Here is a 13865-nt window from a genome sequence, read left to right as displayed (position 1 = left end):
TGTTTGAATTTAATGGGTGGTAATTTTTATGCTATGCTGATTTTATTATTTTTTTCTTTTTAAAAATTTTTTTTCCTAATGAGATGTAACTGTCCTTAAAAAGAAGAAATGACCATAAAATCTTTAAAAAAAAAAAAAGAAGAAGAAGAAGAAGAAGGAGAAGGAGAAGAACAAGAAGAAGAAGAAGAGGAGGAAGAAGAAGAAGAAGAAATGACCATAGGGGGATTTAATCAGTGGTGGCTGAAAGCCTTTCAAGACTGCCATTTTGCCCCCGAAGCTTTGGAGCCAGGTGCCGGGTCTGAATTCCCAATTCTGTCCTTTACAGGCTCAGTCCATGGGCAAGCTCCTCACCTTTCTTCAGAGAAAGGAAGCCAATCACAATGCCCACCTTAGATTAGGTGGATTAGAAGGATTAGAAGAGACAACATGTGTAAGGCAGCGTTGCTAAGCACGCCTGTGAACCTGGGCCTGTCCCTCTGAGCCCTCTGAGAGCAGAGATCCAATCACTTTGACGGCGCGTGCCGGCAGCACCGGGCACACAGCAGGTGCTGGGTAAACAATGAACCAATGCCTCGACGAACTCTGGCATCTCCCGCTGGAACTGTGGCTCCTCGGGTCCCCACCCCTTCCCCGGCCTTCAGCGCTCTTTAGGGGGGCGGGGCGGCGCGGGTCGGGGAGGCGCGGGGAGGGTCGGGGCGGCGCGGGGCGGGTCGGGGCGGGGCGGCGCGGGGCGGGGAGGGGCGGGGCGGCGCGGGTCGGGGCGGGGCGGGGCGGGGCGGTGCGGCGCGGCGCGGGGCGGAGCGGCCGGCTCTGCGCTCGGCTCTTGGCGCGGCGCGCGAACGCAGTAGGCGCTGGCGCTCTGGCCGGAGCTCTTGGGTGCTCGAAGGCAGGTTGCGGAGGTCGGGGTGTGCGAGACCCTCACTTGCCCCTCCGGGTTGAACGCTCGGAGCGGCGGAGCCGAGCAGCTGAGGGTTCTCGTGAGGGGTGGGCGGTAGACCGGACCGGACAGCCGCGGAGTCGCGCGAGGGGCCGGCGCGAGCGGAGCCGGCTTTTCTGTCGGCTGACGCAGGCCGCCGCGCCGCGCCTTTAAGGCGTCCCGCAGAGCCCGGCGCCGGGAACTGAGCGGCGCGGGCACGAGCGCTGCTGCCGGACGCGAGCGGGACTGGGGGCCGAGGACCGGCGTCCGGATCCGGCGGCGCGACCCTTGCGCCTGAGGTCAGAGAGAGTGTGCGCCCGCGGGGCGGGCTGGGGCAGGGGTTGCGCTCCTGAAGGTTGGGGGGGTGGGGTATGTGTCCGAGGTCTCTCCCTTGGGCCCGCTGACACACCCTGCACTTCCCGAATCGGGGCTGCCTGGCCTCCCTCAAGCGGAACACGGGGCGAAATGGGTCGGGGACCTGCACCTCTCTTTCTGCTCGCTTCCCTCGCTCCGGCATCAGCCCTAGCGCGCTCCCCTGCAGTGCCTGGACAGATTTGACATTCCCGAATCTAGATGCCCTCACTCCCCGGGCTGCCTACCGCCTAAGCCCCGGGACAAGGTGAGGATGGGTTGGGGACCAGCACCCTCTTTCTACTCCGCCTCCCACCTCTGGCTCCGGCACCAGCCCCTGTGCGCCCCTCCTCGTGCCTGGATGGTTTGGAGGCTCCTGCACCCTCGTTCTACCACTTTCTGAGGAAAGGCTGTAGTTCGACCTTCCAGCTAATGGTATCTACCCCCGTCCCGCCCCATATATCAGCGCCCCTCGGGACCTCTCCCAGCCAGTACCTACTCCCAGCCGCCTTTAGCTCACCTTTCCTCAGTCTGCCCCAGTTCTCTCGGCCTCATGCCCTCTCCTCCCGCCAACCCTTGAGTTAGGATCCTGGTCCAACCACCCTGACAGCCCGGTGCTGCCCCACAGCCCCCAGCATCCCCCGCCTACACCTTCGCTGCCTTCCTGGCAGCCTTGGAAACTGGGATTGTGTAACGCTGGCTGCAGGGCAGAGCACATGCAAGCTTTGCACCCCTGTACCCGCATTCGAGTGAGGAGGCCAAGTTGAAAGAGTGAATGAAATAGGGAAGAAGGAAGAGGTTGCAGGGGGTGGGGGGTCTAGAGGCTGTGCAAGCTGGGATATGTACCTGGAGCCCTTCTTAAGCCTCAGAGTCTGGTTGATTAAGAGGAGGTCTCAGCTTGGACTGGAGGTCAGCATTTTCCTCTCCTCTTCCTCATGACTAGTCTACCTGGTTGGAAGTTAAGAGTTTATAATATTGTAAGTAATAGCTGACATAGAATACGCAAGTACTGGCTGCTGGACCCTACCTAGGTCCGGCACCTTTAGAAGATTACCTGCTTTTCTTCTCCCAACATCTCCATGCATGAGGGAGGTACCAATGTTATGCCCATCTCTCAGAGGAAGAATGTGTCCCTTTCCCAGGACACACAGGGAATCTGACCTCAAAGCCCCTATTCTGAACCATTAGACTTAATTTTTACCCAATTGTAACTAATACATTTTTATCAACATTTTTAGAACATAGAAAGTTAGAAATATGAGAAATTGATAACCTATGTTCTTAGCACCAATTTTTCTAAAAGTGGGTTCTCAGACCAGCAGGGGGTCCTGGGTGTCCTCCTTGGGTAGACTGATGCCCAGAGAGAAGGGGAATGCTGGAGGCCCCATAGCTAGGAAGTACCAGGGCTGGGATGCTAAGCATGTCCTGGGATGGTCAGTCCTTACTTCCTGCGCTCCCAGTTCTGCCCCAGCCCATCAGCCTAGGCCCCTGGAGATTCTCTTCCCTCCCCTGTTTGCATCCTGATCTCCCCCTTCCCGCTCTGCTTGCTTTGCTATAACCCAGGCAGGTGAGCTGCTGCCTTTGCTTAGGCTGTCCCCTCCTTTAGGAATGCCCTCCTTGGAATCTGATGTCTCAGTCGTACCTAGCCCTTAGCTCCAGCTCAGCAGTTCCCTCCGGGAAGCACCTCTGATTCCTCCTCTTATAACTGGGATCCTTACCTTCTACCCCCATGATGGCATTTGAGAAGTTCTAGCTGCATGTGTCTGCCTATGCTTTCTGGTGCACCTGTGCTGGCAGGATCGGAAGCACTCCCCAGTACCCGTCTAACCATCTGCCCGGTGAAGCCCCAGGACAAAGAGAGAGAGAGAGAAAGAAAAAGAAAGAGGTCCATGGGGGTATGGTGTTCTTTCCAAAGTAAGGATAGGCTCAGAATTTCTGAACCCCACAACACCAGACTCCCTTCATTGAGCTACAGCCTGATCATGGGAGAATGGCTCAGCATGTCACCCAACATTATAATTACATACTTTACTTTTGTTTTTAACCCAGAGGATTCCCACCAGAAAATCAGAAACTTAGGTCCAAATCCCCCTGCTTCCACTGCTAGCTGTGTGGCCAGGGGCCTAGTACCTCACCTCTCTGAGCCTTAACTTCTGGTAATGGCACCCGCTTCAGAAGGCAGTGGGAAGATTTAGATAAGATAAAGCACACAGCCCAGCATGTGCCGAGCACTCAGTGAGCAGCAGCTGTTACGAAGAGTGAGTGTTGGCCCCCACTTTGAATTACTAGAGACATTAAATCATTACTCAGTGACTCACACTGACTCTGCTTAAAGGTGGGCCAGAGGAGTCCCACCAAAGGAGAGGAAAGCAATTTTTTTTTTAAGATTTTAAGTAATCTCTACACCCCACGTGGGGTTTGAACCCACAAACCCACAATCAAGAGTTGTACACTCCACCGGCTGAGGTAAGTGTGTGAGCCTCATGGCTGAGGCTAGGTGTGCTGAGGTAAGCATTTTGTGTGTGTGCTCAGAAAGGCCTGTGACCCTTTCTTCAACTCTAAACCATCCATTGCCTTGGCAAAAAGAATCGTCTTTCTGATTTTTAGCTTTAAAAATCTATGAGCTTTGAGTTTTGTGAGGCTTTGCACACCTAGAGTGAGTGTGTGAATGCAGTTCGTGCACTTGTAAGTAACTGAAACTTACTGATACAAGAGAAAAAAAAAAAAGCTTGTTCTTAGAGGTGACCTTGGTTTGCACTGTGTGTTGGTTCAGGCTTATCTTGGGGGTGAGAGGTTTGAATCAAAAGATTTGGAGGGAAGGAAAGCTGGGGTGAGTGTTTTTCCCTAGTATACTGGTAAGCGGCGCAGAGTAGAAATCACCTTCCCTGTGTCATGTTCTTTAGCAACTCCTGGTTATTTTGGTGATTAGATCACTTTTTTACAGTGATGAGTATTCACTCAGTGAATGTCAGTGAATGTCAGTGATGACATTCACCAGGAATGTCTCCTTCAAAACTAAGTGTTTGGAATATGTGGGGAGGCCAGCTCTGCAGGTTGAAAAAAATTTTTCTTTAATGTCTCCTAATGTGACTTTTAAGATAAGTTAGGATCTCGTTTGATAATTTTAAGACTGTTAAGGTATTCTAAGGCACACATTTTTGTAAATTTTCATTGTTCCATGGCATTTAGCAGGCTTTGGGACTTTATTTCTGTGACCCTGCAGGGACACAAATATTTTTCATGCTATTAATATGGTGGCCATCAAATTCAAATTCAGTGAAATTTAAAATTCTTTTCTTAAGTTACACGGGCCATATTTCAAGTGGTCAATAGCCATGAGTGGCCAGTGGCTACTGTATTAGGGAGAGCAGAGAGAGAACATTTCCATCTTCCCAGAAAGCTTTATGGGAAGGCACCATTTAGATCAATAAGGCCATGGACAAACTGCATGATTACAGGGTTAGGTTCCATTCTTTCTAGCAAGTCATCTGCAGGCCAAGAAATGGAGTGTGCTGAGGATGTCTCCTTGTCAAGGATAAGGATGTTACTTAAATCCCCTTAACCTCATTTCTGGTTTTCTGGTTCACTGGCTTTTAACACTGCCAGATTCAGAGGATGGGGAGATGGAAGCAAATGCAATGTCTTCCGGCAATGCTTCTCCATCTTGGCTGAATGTTAGAACCGCCTAGGGAATTTTTTAAAAAAAATACACCTGTCCAGCCTCTGGCCCAGGTCCATTGAATCTGAATGTGTGGGGCAGGTATCCTGGAATCTATATTTTTAAAAGGCTCCCTGGGAGATTCTGTGCAGCCAGGGTTGAGAACAACTGCCTTCAAGACTGTGAATTTAGGAGGGAAAAAAAAAAAAAAAAAAAAAAAACGAACAAACAACCCTGAGGACTGGAAGATGTCATTTTAAGGCAGGTATAGTGAGTGGCTAAGAATGTTCCTCATTGATTTACTATGGCAGTAAATGCAGCGTTGGAGTTGAATGGTCTCACTTCTCCGGAAGGGCTCTCAACTGAGGGCAGCTTTGCCCGCAGGTGCATTTGTCAATGTCTAGAGACACTTCTACTTGTCACAACTTAGGGGTAGCTTCAAATGGCTAGAGGCTCCCACAGGCCGCTAAATATCCTATTTGCATAGGACAGCCCCCCACAACAAAGAGCTAGCCGGCCCAGAATGTCCATCGTGCCACAGTTGAGAAACCCCAATCTAGATGCAATTTTTGCAAACCCAAGTTGTCTCTGACCTTGGATATAGTTGTCTTCAAAGAAGATCAAGATATTCTCCTAAACTGGGCCCTCAGAAACCCTTTTTGATCCATCTTCCAGGCTTTCCAAACCCAGAAGCCATGGAGGGGGTCGCTGCCTATCTTCGGATGTGTTTGGGGCTGCACCAGGGAGACTGCTGATTCATGGGGACAGGGCAGCCTGTGAAAGGTGTGGGCAGAGTATCTCACACTGCAGCAGGTTGGGATCCTATTCTTTTGTTAAGTAATTATCCATAGTAACAGCAGCCTTTGCCTCAGGCTGTTTTCCAGAGGCTGTGGCTCTGCGACTGTTGGCATGGAGTGTTTGCCATGGGGTGTTTGCCGTGTGATATACTCAGGACAAGATTTAAGCCTTGTATGTGGTGAAATTTGGGACCGGAGCTAGGGGACAGACTCTGGGAGTATAAAGTTAGCGACACAGACGTGTGCGAAGACTCAAGTGTCTGAGAGCCCCCGGCACAGTGGCACTGTGAGGGGAGGGGGGAGGTGGAGGTGTGGCTGGGCTCCCTCCCTGGGTCTTGGAGGGCTGTTGAGATCTTCCCAGCTGTCTAGAGTGAGTACTTGCTATCTGCCAGTCACTGCTTTGAGCAGTCTCCATGCACCGTCTCATATTGTCCTTTTACCGAGGCCCTAAGAGATGAAGTGACTTTGCCAAGGTCACACAGCAGGTCAGTAGCAGAGTAGAGATTTGGACCCAGGTTATAAAACTACAAAACTGAATCCTCAGAAGAGTATTTATAGACGGGCTTTGCTTCATGGCCAAGACTTGTGGAATGAGCTGGAACTCACCAGGCAGGAGGCAGAAAAGGCATGCCAGGGAGAAAAACACCATGTGTGCCAAAGCCTTGGAGATGTGAAAGAGTATGACTGATCAGGGATGGTGGCTCATTCAAGGAAAGAGGTGTAGGGGGTGATAGAAGAGGATAATGCTTGAGAGACAGGCAGGTATTAAGTCCTATCCTACGTAGCCTTGGAAATCATGCTGAGGGCCACTGTGAGCCACTGGTGGATTGGAGGCAGAGAAGAGCTGTGTGATGTTGGACAGCTTGCTTAACTTCTCTGGGTCGCAACCACCCATCTGGAGAAGGCCTCAAGAACTCAGCGCTCTGATGAAGAATGTTCACTTTGTTGGTGACCATCATGAACAAAGTGAAGGAATGGCCTTGATGGCACTAGTGGGCAGTCCTGTTGATTCATGACCTCCTAGCTTCTCATTTGGTATTGACTAAGTGCCCTCCAAGGGGCAAGGCACTGTGTGTCCAGAAATGCTGTGGCAGATGCAGAGATGTAGTGGAGGGTATAGCTGGTGTTCTCACGGGTCCCGTGCTTAAAGGCACAGATCACCAGGGCCACGAGAGAGAAGCATCCCTATAAAATACCTGAGGCATGGAGGTTACTAATGACTGGGGTTGGGGTGGTGGTGGTTGAGGGAAGGTACATTGAGGGAGATAACTACTAGGTCTGCCAGAAAGACTTGTAAAGGAGAAAATAGGGGTAGGTCAAGGGTATCTTCCCAGGAGAGAGAATGGGGGAAATGGAGAGAAATAAAAAGCCAGTTCACAGTCCCCAGAGGGTCAGACTATCAGCATCTCTGGTATCTGATTCCCCACAGTTTCCAGGTCACAGAGGGGAAGCAGAAGTCATCATCAGATGAAGATGTTCAGTAATGAGCTTGCCACTTACATACTGAGGTCCCACGCCATCATGTCTCCCTCTGTTTTCAACCCTGGTGTCTAGCCTGGCTCCAGGAGCACCCAGGTCTTGGTCATCTGTCTCTCCCAGCTCCTAGGATGTTTTGCAAATCCGTACAGGACAAGGAGTGGAAAGTGAAATTGGAACGCTTGTGAGAGAGGCAGGATTTCTTGAAATCAAAGCAAGTGATGTTGGAGAACTGCTTGAATGACATGTCAAGGCAGGGATAGATGAGGGTCTGGCAACGTGAGACCTGATGAAGAGAAGGGGGGAAACTGAATTCAAAAATCAGTTCTTTGAAAATCAAAGAATTAAGCCCTTGAGAGATCAGTAAGGTATGTTTGCAGAAACATCCTCTTTAGCACTGTGATCACCAAATGCTAACCAGAAGGATTTATCATGCTCTAAGACAGTCCACGTGAGACTTATTTTTTAAGAATTAGCACAGGATGGGGCGCCTGGGTGGCTCAGTGGGTTAAGCAGCTGCCTTCGGCTCAGGTCATGATCTCAGAGTCCTGGGATCGAGCCCCGAATCGGGCTCTCTGCTCGGCAGGGAGCCTGCTTCCTCCTCTCTCTCTGCCTGCCTCTCTGCCTACTTGTGATCTCTCTGTCAAATAAATAAATAAAAGTCTTTAAAAAAAAAAAAAGAATTAGCACAGGATTTCAGTTATGACCTCGTTTTCATTTTGTTCGATATTTAACTTGCTTTTAAAATACATTTGGTTGGAGTGCCTGGGTGGTCAGTTGTTAAGCCTCTGCCTTTGGCTCAGGTTGTGATCTCAGGGTCCTAGGATAGAGTCCTATGGAGCCCTGCAGTGAGCCCCACATCTGACTCTCTGCTCAGCGGGAAGCCTGCTTCTCCCTCTTCCACTCCCCCTGTTTGTGTTCTCTCTCTCGCTCGCGCGCGCTCTCTCTCTCTCTCTCTCTCTCTCTCTCGCTGTCTCTCTGTCAAGTAAAATCTTTAAAAAAAATACATTTGATTTTTTTTTGTTTTGTTTTGTTTTTTATTTGGATTAAGTTCTAAACTGAGCTTCGTTTTTCGTTTTGTTTGTTTTCTTCTTGACTGTGAACTTCCCCGTGTGGCTTCACTGCTGGTCCCTTTTTGGGATGCTAATTCTCTGGGGGGCACAGAGATCTCCTATTGGAGGAGATTCTGCTAGAAAGAAGGTGGGCACCAGCTCACAAAGGGCCCCGGATGCTGAGCCTCTGCTGGAAGCCAGAAATCTTGTCCTGATAAAAAAGCTCCTGGCTCTTAATAACAGGGCTCCCTTCTGTCTAACCCAGACTTTGTTCCTGTAGGTAGAAAATGCTACGGACCAACTTCACCTCCTTTAGAAATGACAAAACCCTCTTTAATCTCCTTGCTTTTCCTTTTATTGCGAAGTACAGATTGAGCAATGGGAGACTGTGTTTTGGGTGCTGAGGTTCTATTTTAGGCGCCGTGCCACTGCGTACCCATAGAGAGGGCTATTTTAATTCCTTTCAGTCATGTGGAAAATAATCACTTAAGTGATGCTCTTTCTAGCACTTTACCTCTGAGAGGTGACCTCGGCCGATGACCGTGCATGCAGTCTACAAGAGCCAAGTGCTGGAATCAAAGCTGGTCCTGGGCTCCCTTAGACTGAAGATGCTGGGGTCCTCAGAGGTGAAAGGTCAAGTGACTTTGGGGCTTCTTTGATCCAGCAGGAGATTTGGCTCCTATTTCTGGAGGGTTTTCTTGTTTTCAACATGATTTCAATCAGTTAGTTAGGTCAGACTCTCATCAGTCTAGATCACGACCCCCCCCCCACCACCACCCCAGGCCGATATTTTGAAGGTGCTCCGCTAGGTCAGGTCACATGTTGGGTATGTTATTGCCCTGTTTCTTGGCTAGTACAATTTTTTAGAAGATCTGCTGCCAGATATATAAGCCACTTACCTTCCAGCTGAGCCCCTGATTCTGCTGCCTGCCTTTCCCCCCTCTCTGCCTGTGTCCTTTCTCCAGAGAATCGGGTAGCATGATTATCTGGTTCTCTAATTCCCTGCCCACAGGACCAGCCTGGTTAGGCTGAGTTTCCTTGCCCACAGAGCTGCCCCAGGTGGGAGAAGGAAAGGAGAGGGGCTGTGGGCTTGGCTGGTTCTTAAGTAAGAACCCCCAGAGGGAACCGGTTGCTGGCACTTTGACACCAAGTGGGACCAAGGGCTCCTCTTATTAGTACCTCTCCCAGAGCTGCCAAGGAGCTATGCATTTCCAGTTCATACAAGGGTCTGGTTGCAGGATGGGAATCCTTGTCTTCTTAGGGTGCTGGACTTCGACCTTTGAGGACTGAAGTTCCTGTCAAACTGACTTAACCTTTGGATAGTCACACAGGACAGGAACCCTTCCTGGTCTTTGTTATCTTAGGAGGCAGCCTGGCTTTTTAGCTTGTGTAGAGGGAGAGAGATTTGCAGGCTAACAGCCTTCACATTTGTGCTTCTTCTCTTACCATGTGAAACAATTAAGGTTTGGGCCATTTTAACTAACACAGAGTACAGGACTGGCCAGGAGAACTCTGTGATGATAAAAATGATCTCTATGTCCGCTGTCCAGTTTGGTAGCCACATGGGGCTCTTGAGCACATGAAATGTGGCTAATGCAAGGAGGAACTGAATTTTTCATTTTATTTAATTTTGATCAATTTAAAGTCACAGGTGGATAGAGGCTGCTATATAGGATGGTGCGGGGTAGACCATTCTATTTGAGGATTTTATATTATACTTTGTAATAAAGTAGAGAAAACCTTATACATAGTAGCAACTCAAAAGATACAAAGGGTATCAGTGACAAGTCTTCCTCATCTGTCTCTAGTCTCCCAGTTTCCCTTCCCAGTGGCAGCCAGTTTCTTATGTATCCACCCAGAAATATTTCACACATATATAAACATTACATCTCTTTCTCTTTCTACCTCCCTGTCCTCTTTCACTCCTCTCTCCTTTAATGCAAGAGGTGTTATTCTGTCCACTCTCTAGGTTCCTGGGGCTTTGTTTGTTTACTTGTTTGTTTGTTTTAGAGGTAGGGAGTAGTAGAGGGAGAGAGAGAATCTTAAGCAACTGCCACACCTGCACAAAGCCGGCAGTGGAGCCCAGTCTCATGACCTTGAGATCATGACCTGAGCCTAAATCAAGAGTTGGACACTCAACTGACTAAACCGCCCAGGTGCCCTTGTTCTTTGGTTTTTTGAGTTAATAATGAACCTTGGAGGTCATTATTTTAATGGCTCACATTTAATTTTACTTGTATTTAATGGCTATACCTAATACACCTTTACAAAGTTATGCCATCATTTACTTAACAGGCCCCCCCTTAGAAGTGGGCATATGCATTAATTCCAGTCTTTGGCCATGACAGATACCTGCTGGAACAACTAACTTGCACAAGTGGGATTTCACACATTAGGTATAAAACACAGACTCTTAGAAGTGAGACGATCAGGTCGAAGGAATGGTTTACATTGCCTCGGATTTTTACCGGATCGCCATGCATAGAGCATGTTGATGAGAATAGAAGTTGTGCCTACGGAAGAGCGCCTGTTCCCCTCAGCCTTGGCAGTGGTCTGTTAGTGAACTTTTTATTCGTTGCCAGTGTGATGAATCAAGCCATTACCTTGTAGGTTTAGCATTTTTCTTATTATAAATGAGATTGAGAGTCCTTTTGTATGTTCAGGAGTCTTTTCCTTTCTGGTAAATTGGCTGCTCAGATCATTTGTCCCTTTTTCTGTTGGATTTTTGGTTGTTTTAATTGATACATAGGAGGAACCTTCTTTACATTCAGGAAATTAGTCTGTTGCCTCTGATTTATATTGACAAATCTTGATCTTGGTCAGGGTCTCTCTTTCCCTGTGGCATTATTTGAAAGCATTTCATGTGGTGAACATATTAATCTTCTTGTTATGGCCTCTGTGTCTTATATCTGACTTAGACATTCCCCATGGAGGTATTTTTAAACAGGTCTCTTGTTTTCTTCAGGAACCTCCATGGTTCCATCATGGTTCCTCACTGACTCCCCTGAAATAGTTCAGGGGTTTTGTGGATTTACCTTCCCTTGCCTGGCTCCTCATTCTCTTGCTGTGGTGCCTTTGCCATTGGTTTTCTGTCCAGCCCTGGTTTTGAGGGCCTTCTCACTAACCACTCTGGGAGAAACCTGATCCTCATTTGTCCACTGGTTGCTACCTTCTTCTCTCCTTCCTTTCTCCTTTTAAAAAAATTTTTCCTAAATTTTTAAGTAATCTCTACACCCAACATGGGGCTCAAACTCACAACCCTGAGATCAAGAGTTGCATGCTCTACCCACTGAGCCAACCAGGTGCCCCCTCTCATTCCTTTCTGAGTATAACTTTGAATTAAACCCTAATCCCGAGTGGAGAAGGTGAGAGTCAGTCTTTATTTACATCCCCCCAGCCCGTTACCTTTCTCCCATTGCCTCCCAGATATCACCAGGTCAGTCCCTGCTCTGTCCTCTTGCTGCAGATCCCCTTGACTTTCTCCTTGACTTCCTGTGTGCCTTCCTTGCCCGGTCTCATTATCTGACACACCCTGCCCTTTGTACCGGTTGCTTAATTGGGGTGGGTGACTTGAACCAGAGGTGGGCTATATAAAGCTGTGGGATATTTGTACTCTGCCTGTGCAGAGGAGGAGAGCGCTCCACCTTGCTCTCCGCATTCTGTGGCTGTTAGCACTTCATTCATGTGCTCTAATATGATTTAATGCTTTGTCATTTTCTGTCCTGTGATTCCAGAATCTCATTTTCGCTTCTGCCAGAGCCAGTAGCAGTTGGGAAAGAAGGCCGTGTTCTTTGAAGAGTGAGTATGGATTTTTAACACTGTCAATTACAAAAAAAAAAAAAAAGGCAGCCCTTGATGAGCTTGGGTCCCCTCTGTAATCTTCCTCAAAACCCCTCCCAGGCCAGCTTGTGGTGGGTGATTTTTCTGGTTCAGTAGGTCTGATGGGGAGGGGTTTGGGCCCCTGAAGGGCAGAGACGTGCCCACTAGGGACAGTTCTCAAAGACTGTGCCAGGAGCAGGGCTCTGAGCTTCAAGGGAGTCTGGAAGATCTGAGCCTCTGCGAGGGAATCAGGGTGCTTTCCTGGGGAGTGTGTTGCTTGAATTAGCCCCGAAGGTGGAGAGGAGTTCATCTTGCAGCCAGGACATGGGGTTCCTCCCCATGAAGGGAACAGCCTGAGGAAAGACAGAGCAGGAGGCTGTGCGGGGCTGGCATGGGGACAGGAGCTGGTCACTTGGGGTGCATGCAGAGATGTGGGAGTTGATCCAGGAAGTTGGGTTGGGATCGTATGAAGTGCTTTGAGTTCACATTCGACCAGGGCAGCCTAATGGTGGGAAGTGTGATGGTTGCCCTGGCAACTAGTGTTAGGGATGAGACAGAAGAGGAGCAAGAAGAAATGAGGATCTGGACCCAGGGCCACGGCTGAGGGAGCTGTGGTCTGACTCACACCTGCTGGAGTTTGTCTTCCTCCCCGGCATTGCTAGGTTATGTTGGACAACATCAGCTTCAGGAATTGGTGGCAGGAGGCTTTCAGAGGTATAACCCCCCCCCCCCCCCCCCACAAAGCTATGTTCCTCTTCCTGTGTGGCTCTACCATGCTCTTAAAATTTGACAGGTATGACTGAAGAACTGAACTCTGAATTTTATTTAGTTAAATTTAAATAGTCAGGTGTTGAACGCCATAGTCTGTCTAGACTCCCACAAGTTGGCTCCAGTGCTGGCGCCTCTCCAGCTCTGCGTAACAGGAGTGGGAAGAGTGAAAGATGTATCAGAGTCTGGGAGGCTAGATGAATTGGAGAGACTGTCAGCAGAAATGAATGAGAAGGGGGAGAGATGAGTCTGGAACATGGTGAGACTGTTGGGTCATGCATGTGCTCAGACATGCTTTTAGAAAAGTCTGGAAGGGGATTTCTGGCCAGGCATGTTGAGTTTTGTATTTCCTGAAGGAGGGAATGGAGGAGGATGTAGGGATGGAGAACTCTCCAGGGAAGACTGTGAGGAGAGCATTTTGGGAGTATCAGACGACAGGATGAGGAGAGCATGATGGGAAGATCAGGAGAATGGGAATATCAAGGGGGAGAGAGAGGAGAGCATCTCAGGCCAGGTGTGCTCGTTTCAACAGCAGCGCAGTCAGTGGCACCTGGCTGGCTCAGTCAGTAGAGCATGTTAACTCTTGATCTCGGGGTCATAGTTCAAGCTCCACGTTGGGCATGGAGCCTACTTTAAAAAGACTAATTAATGGTTAATCAATAGTAGGTCTGTGAGAACTGCAAAGCACAGAAGATGAATGGACTCAGCCAGACTGAGGGGGGGACAATAAGACAAGGTGGGCATAGAGTTGGGCACCTTGTGGCAGGAATCCTAGGGGCCATGCCATGCTTTCAGTGATGAGTGGGCAAGCTTAACTGCTTATTTGGAAATTTCAGTGTGATTTTCCTCCATGATGGAGATGATATATATGACAAGAAGTCAGAACTGCCCATTTCTTGGGGCCCCCAGCTTACTCACTCAAAAGAGCATGTGACTCTTGATCGTGGGGTCATGAGTTCAATCCCCATGTTGGGTGTAGAGATTACTTTAGGAAAAAAAAAAAAAAAGCTTCCCATTTCTTGAATTAT

General features: G+C 49.0%; 2 protein-coding genes across 4 annotated transcripts in view; one reads left to right on the top strand and one right to left on the bottom strand.

Moving 5' to 3' along the window:
* Positions 1 to 503: 503 nt before the first annotated feature.
* LOC125105370 (sterile alpha motif domain-containing protein 1-like) lies at positions 504 to 12042 on the bottom strand. The gene is made up of 3 exons (XM_047738843.1): positions 11985 to 12042; positions 783 to 1215; positions 504 to 548 (listed from the first exon to the last, which is right to left on the bottom strand). The coding sequence occupies exons 1-3, from the start codon at positions 11990 to 11992 to the stop codon at positions 504 to 506; spliced, it is 486 nt and encodes a 161-aa protein (XP_047594799.1). The 5' UTR covers positions 11993 to 12042.
* The window catches only part of ABHD6 (abhydrolase domain containing 6, acylglycerol lipase), a 54871-nt gene continuing 42066 nt past the window's right edge, over positions 1061 to 13865 (top strand). For 2 of the 3 annotated variants that reach the window (XM_047690918.1, XM_047690910.1), the window contains exons 1-2: positions 1061 to 1215; positions 11985 to 12048. The gene's annotated coding sequence lies outside the window, so the exon portion shown is untranslated. Of the gene's footprint in view, positions 1216 to 11984; positions 12049 to 12208; positions 12334 to 13865 lie in introns of those variants that run through there. The other variant, XM_047690923.1, reaches the window with a different exon arrangement.

The sequence above is a fragment of the Lutra lutra genome, chromosome 1 (genome assembly GCF_902655055.1).
Source record: "Lutra lutra chromosome 1, mLutLut1.2, whole genome shotgun sequence".
Classification (NCBI taxonomy): domain Eukaryota; kingdom Metazoa; phylum Chordata; class Mammalia; order Carnivora; family Mustelidae; genus Lutra; species Lutra lutra.
Note: the sequence above shows the minus strand (reverse complement) of the source record. Positions and strands in the feature narration are given on the sequence as shown.

Bases quoted from the DNA above. Each gene is read 5' to 3' on its own strand.
- LOC125105370 (XM_047738843.1), bottom strand. The intron at 549-782 runs GCACCGCCCCGC...TTGTTTACCCAG, and splicing joins GCTCCGCCCCGCGCCGCGCC to CACCTGCTGTGTGCCCGGTG.